Consider the following 6,671-nt stretch of genomic DNA (forward strand, 5'->3'; position numbering starts at 1 on the left):
TACAAGCTCTCCTCTTCCCTTCCCTCTGGGGGATGGTGCCAAAGCAATCCCCTCGAAACAAAGTCCCCTCTTCTCATTTCCTCACTCTGGTAGGCCTCTTTCCTGCTTTGATGTTCACCTTTGGTGTGCACTAGAGAACATGAGTAAGGGCCAACAAATCAGGAGACAGCTCCATCCAGGTTTGTTCCCAAACAGCAGAGACTCATGATTCCAGCAAACTTTATTTTTGGTCCCAGGTCAGGTATCCCTAAGGGTTTCCCAGCAGTCACTTCACAGAATCTCCTGCAGAGTCACCATCAAGCAGACCTCTTCCTTGGGAGGCCTTGTCATCACTCCAACCCTTGACTTCTGCTATCACCCACTCCTGTCACCTGGGCTCCAGTCTCTGTCCAATGGCCTCAGGCAGGACTTCAAAGCATAGCTACCAGTTTAAAGGTGCCTCAGGCAGGACTTCAAAGCATAGCTACCAGTTTAAAGGTGCCCACAGGCTTGGCAGGAACCACGTGGACAAAAGTCTTGTAGAGCACAGCACCCCTGGGCAGCCTGGTGACCAGATCCACAGCCTCCGGGTCTTTGGGATTGGGCACATAGACCTCCTTAGTGTAGTGGACTGTCCCCTCCTCCAGGGCGTACAGGCACTTCCGCTTCCCCAGCCCCACCTGCAACACATAGACCTGGTCAGCTGCATGGAAAGCCAGGTAGTCCGTCCCATGGCTTCAGGACAGACTTCTCACATGGATTCAGGCCCTAGGGCTGAAGGAGAGGGTTCGGAGAGCTCCATCTCAGGTTCCCTTTCCCACTGCTTGGCCATTCCTTGCCTTCTGCTTCCTAACTAACTCTGTAACAGAGGAGGGAAAAGAAAACTCCAACAGCCAATTCTGGTCACTGCTCAGTCCCAGAGAGCTGATAGCTGGAGTCATGTCTATGCAGCTGGTCAGAAGGTGGACAGATCCCAAAACCAGGCCCAGGAAGATACCCCAAATCATTGCCCCTGGGAGCTTGCTTCACTTAGACTTAAAAAACAGAGTTACCATATTAAATACTAGTGTGATGCACATTTTCATTTATATAGTAACCTATAGAGTTTAGGCGCCATGGAAAGTATAGACCAAAGCTATATGAATGCATATGCTAATAAAACAATAATAATAATGACATCAGCTAATACTTATTATATAGTGCTTACTATGCAAGCCCTTTCATATACATTAACTCATTTAATCCTCACCTTGTGAAATAGGTATGAATTCCCACCCCATTTTTCAGATGAGAAATATGAAGCAGAGAGGTTAAATAAACTGTGTGTTATATATACAGTTTTTAAACTGTATATATGTTAGTTTATTTCTTTTAGAACTTCAGATTGGATGTGTGGTGATTTTTACCCAGGCAGCCCAGCACTATTCTATGTGTCTCTGATTAAAAAATGAGCTCTGGAGGAAGGATGCCTGGTTCAAATCCCACCACTACTACTCACTACTGTGTGATCTTGGGCAAATTACTTAACTGTGTCTCAGTTTTTTCACCTGCAAAACGGGGATAATATTAAGTACTTCATAGGGTCAACTTGAGGATTAAATGAGTTAACAATCATAAAGAGCTCAGAATATAGACTAGCTTGACATGTTACCTTCTATTGTTGTTACTTTTGCAAGTCCCAAGAGTTAACACAGCCACACAACCAATGTCTTAAGTTCTAAAAGATAAAACTACTACATATATAATCAATTCATATACAAATTAACATCTTTGAAATAAATATAGGTTATTTTCAGCATTTCTGTGTCTACTAAAATTACAAAAAATGGGGGGGTATTGATTACAAAGGAAACTAACATTTAAAATAATGTGAAAAGTATAGTATAGTTCTGTCTTAACAAAGAACTGTCCTACCTCATAAAGTAATCCCAACTTGCTGAAACAAAAATCCCTGCCTGGTGTGGACCTAATTTCTAGCACACACACACTGAATTCTATTTTATTAAATTCAAGCTGTCTTTCAACCATCTAATAATAAGTTTATGCAAAGAAAGAATTCTTAGGAAGAATGAAAAATATATAAACTGAAATTAGATTCCCAAGAGTCAAAAAATTTCTAAAATCACTAGGTATCTCATCCTTCAAGAACGGATAGTTAGAAAGGAAAACTAAGAATATCATGCTAAAGCTATACCACAGCCAAACAGCAATCTGGGAGTTAGGCAGACCTGGTTTAAATCCCAGCTGTCCCTTGGGCCCCACCACTCTCTTGAGTCTCTGGCACTTCACCTGTAAAATGGAGATGACACCCACCTCACGGGGATGTGGTAAGGATGAAATGAGATAATGTAGGCATAGGAATCAGCACCATGCTTGGTAAGCACCCAATAAACACAACTGTAATTACTGTGCTTAGAGACATAGAGAGGCAGTCCTAAAAAAGAAAAAAGGGGGAACACAGAGCAACTCACATGTGCACCTGGGTGCCAGCGGAAATGGCGCTGAGTCCCAAGGATATTGCCAGCATGAACATAGTGACCTAGAAGAGAAGTCCACAAGTGTGCTGACTCTGGCCCCAGTCATCGGGGCAACACAGCAAATGGCTAAGAAAACATGACAGCCCAAATGCTGCACACCAACTTCTAAGCCTGCCCCTGGCCAAAACCAACTCCCAACCTGGTCCCCCATGCAGCAGCCTCTTTTCTCTAGTTGCATGGCTCAGGTTCACACCTCCCCACTCCTCCTTAGGAACAAACACCCCTCCTCGGGTCTTATCTGCCCCTTTAATCTGGAGCCAAATGTTATGGTGAGCTAAGCAGAGTGCAGGGCCAGACACTTGCATGGTTTTCCAGCTCTCCTAAGGAACACCAGGGGCAGCAGGGTAGGGTGCACCTGGGAAATGGAAGCCAAGGCCTGTCCTCACCTTCCATTTTCTTGATGCCATAGTGTTTGCCTGGTGACCTGCCACCGAGGTTTTTGGAGCTGCCACCTGACTTCTTGGATGCATATCTGAGGGCAAGAACGGTACCCTGAGGGGGGCTCAGCAGGGCTGTAACTACAGAGAAAACAAACACGTTCAGACAGAGAGGCTCCCAATCAGACTCTCTTTCTCTGCCTCAGTGGCCCATTGGCTAAGCTGAGGTAGCAGGGGAGACAAGAAAGATGTGTGAGGGGAGCAGAAATGCCACCTGGGCATGTTGATTTTCAGGGAATACCTGGAAGTCCTTGGTTGTCTCCCATGCCAAGGGACAATTCATTCTTTGTATTGTCCAGTGTGTAAGCACTGCATGGAGGGTGCGGGGGAGGGTCAGAAGGGGAGTTGAGCAGTGAAATATAAATGGGAAAAAAAATCAACATCATGTGCTCTGGGTCCTGACACACTGGATTCTGCTGAGGAGAAACACACCACAGAAACAGAAGAAGCCAGCAAAAGCACACCATGAGCTGCCTGCTTCAGAGCCTCACTCACCCTCACGCTCCATGGAAGGACCAAGCCACAGACAGAGAGCCCAGCTACAGAACACTCAGAGAAAGTTCTGCTTCAGCCTTGCCCACCACTTTCTTAGCTGTTCACTCATCCACCACACACCGGATACTTGTAAATAAAAAGGGCAGCTGGTCTTAGGGTGGCTCCCACAGGATCCTAGCCATCTCAGAAGGCTGGATGCTTTCTTCCCAGAACATCAAGGAAGAGGTTCAACCAAGACTGACACGATGCCCTTGTTAATCTGATATCTCCATACTCATCCCTAAGTGCTCAATGACTTTTTTTTTTTTTTTTTTGGAGGCTGGTCTATATGAGGATCCAAACCCTTGACGTTGGTGTTATCAACACTGTGCTCTAACCAACTATGCTAATCAGCCAGTTCCCACGACAGTGTTTATTTTAAAAAGGAAAGTTAGCTAAAATTCATACTAACTAGGATGGAAGCCCCTTGATATATGACAGCCTAGGGCTGGCAGTCCTTGCTTTCAGGTCTCCAGACACAGCATGGTTTAAGGACCACACCAGAGTCTTTAGAGAAGCCTTGAGCATCTCTGGAGCCTATAAGTTCAGAGTTCCCAAAGCCTAAGTTTCTGACACTTTCATGAGAACAGAGACTTTGCTGGGGCAAAGGACCAGAGATAAGGACTTAGAGAGACAATATGTTAAATGCCCACCACCAGGATCTACCTACCTTTAAACATCTGTTCATCCATTTACTCATTCACTCACTCATTAAGTTCAGGAACGGGGCTTTTGCTTTGCCTACATCATCTCATTCACAAATCTTTGCCCTTCACCCTACTCCCCATCCTCCTCCTTGAAGTAAAATGGTTCTACCATCTATCCAGTTGCTCAAGCAGAAACCAAAGAGTCATTCCAAATTCTCTTTGCTCACCTTACATACCCAGTTCACCAGCAAGCTCTGTGGATTCTATCTCCAAAACAGATCTCAAATCCATTAATTTCCCTCCAAGTTCACTGCCACCACTAACATCTTGGCTAAATCATCTCTTGTCAGGGCTACCATTACAGCTTCCCATCTGGTTTCATTTCCATTCCTACCTACCCCCTTTAAATTTACATAAGAACATGAGGCCAGCCTGTGGCTCACTTGGGAGAGTGTGGTGCTAATAACACCAAGGCCACGGATTTGGATCCTATGTAGGGATGGCCAGTTAGCTCACTGGGTGAGCATGGTGCTGACAACGCCAAGTCAAGGGTTAAGATCCCCTTACCGGTCACCTTTAAAGAAAAAAAAAATTTACATAAGAACAGTTTGCTTCTCAACATGTAAAATTGAATCAAGTCACTCTCCTGTCCCTCACTACATACAGGGATAGGACTCCTGTCATCCTTTGGTCTTAACTTAGATTATTTTCTTGTATAGAGCATACAAAATAGAAGCACTTGAGCTAAAAAACAAAATGGAGTCATTCATGCTAAGGAAACTGAAACTAGTATAAACAACTTGTTTTGAACCAAGCTGATAACCAGACACATGGCACTGATAAACTTGGTAAGATGTCAGCCAATAGACACATGCCAATGATAAACCAGACAGGTGGTACAGATAGGAGGTGTAAAAAGGGTATAAAACCCAAGCCTGGGGCCAGCCCCGTGGCTCACTTGGGAGAGTGCGGCACTGATAGCGCTGAGGCTGTGGGTTTGGATCCTATATAGGGATGGCCAGTGCGCTCACTGGCTGAGTGTGTTGCAGACGACACCAAGCCAAGGGTTATCATCCCCTTACCGGTCAAAACAAAAACGAAAACAAAAAAACCCCAAGCCTGTTCTCATTTGTGGGAGCTAGAAATAAATAAATAAATAATAATAAATACACAAACAAATGGGGGGGGGCCGGGGAAGAAGACATAACAATCACAATTCCTTGAACTTGTTAGGACAAGTGAACAGCTATGATGTTGATGGGTGGGAGGGGAAGGGGGAGGGGGGAAGGGAGGAATTGGTAAAGGGACACGGAAAATCAACTACACTGTACATTGATAAAATAAAAACAAAATAAACAAACAAAACAAACAAAAAGCCTCAAGCCTTGCTCAATTGAATGTGGACCGTCTGGCTGAGAGTTAGTCTTGTTCCCGACCTCTCAAATTGGCATCTGCTGCCGAAGACTGCCAGAATGCCCCTCAAACTGAGACTTCCTTGCAAGAAGCTGACCCTCCTGGCGAGACTGGACATCCAACACTGACTGGTCTCTGCACATCAGCCAGTTCGTTAACCCAGACTCTTGATTTCTATCTCCCTCTATATACCCTCACTTAATTGTATCGTTATTGGTATTTTGAATAATAAGTGAATGCAGTGGTGTATAGCTTGAGCCTATGTGCTTGTGGTTCTATCGAGTGACTGGTTAGTACCTAGAGAATTGCTCCCTACAAGAACTCCGTAGTAGCCCATGACTGATATTAATGATCCTTGCATTAGTAAAAGTCTGACATTGTGGAAAGACACAAACATGTTGGCCTTGGTTCCTTGCCACCTCCGTGGGCTCATGACATTTCTCCTCAGAGGATTTCCCTGACCATACAATCCATACACACACTCATTTTTTATTTCTTCACAGCACTTGCACAATTTAAAACCACTTTACTTATGTGTGTTTATTTATTAGCTTATCCACTAGGAAGAACCATCCAGGAGTGAGAGACCACGTCTTCAAGTTTTCTGCTGACATTCCGAACACCTGTGACAGTGTGTGGCACAAAGCAAGATCTCAATCTGTTGAATGAGTAGATTAACTTTCTGAGCTCCAATGTGCCAATGTTACTAACCCTTTTCACAGATGAAAGGGATCCACACAAATCCAAAAAGGGGAAGCGATGTACCCACGTCCCCAACCCCCAAGGAAGCCTGCTGTGCTCCTGAGGCAATGGAAGGACGCGTGCTACTTAAACACCCGCCCCCCCACCCCGGCTCCGCCCAGGATGTCACGTGACCAGCAGCAGCATTTCCCCCTCCCCCCTCAAACTTAGCGTGCCCCACACACTTGCCCCCGCAACCAGGGTCCGCCTCGGGGGCCGGTTTCCACCTCCCGGCCTCCCTGCTTGTTCTCCACTCTGCCTCCACCCCTCGCCCTACAAAGGCTACGGCGTCCCGTTACCGACTGCCCGCGTCCTCAAGGCCAGCACTACTGCAAACGCCATGTTCGCCTCACGCCCGCTTCCGGTCTCGGAACCTTCCGCTT

General features: G+C 45.7%; 1 protein-coding gene across 1 annotated transcript; it reads right to left on the bottom strand.

Moving 5' to 3' along the window:
* Positions 1-202: 202 nt before the first annotated feature.
* On the bottom strand, positions 203-6,651 carry MRPL27 (mitochondrial ribosomal protein L27). Its single transcript, XM_063112851.1, has 4 exons — positions 6,588-6,651; positions 2,903-3,034; positions 2,451-2,518; positions 203-659 (listed from the first exon to the last, which is right to left on the bottom strand). The coding sequence occupies exons 1-4, from the start codon at positions 6,628-6,630 to the stop codon at positions 453-455; spliced, it is 450 nt and encodes a 149-aa protein (XP_062968921.1). The 5' UTR covers positions 6,631-6,651; the 3' UTR covers positions 203-452.
* Positions 6,652-6,671: the final 20 nt, after the last annotated feature.

The sequence above is a fragment of the Cynocephalus volans genome, chromosome 10 (assembly GCF_027409185.1).
Source record: "Cynocephalus volans isolate mCynVol1 chromosome 10, mCynVol1.pri, whole genome shotgun sequence".
Lineage (NCBI taxonomy): Eukaryota > Metazoa > Chordata > Mammalia > Dermoptera > Cynocephalidae > Cynocephalus > Cynocephalus volans.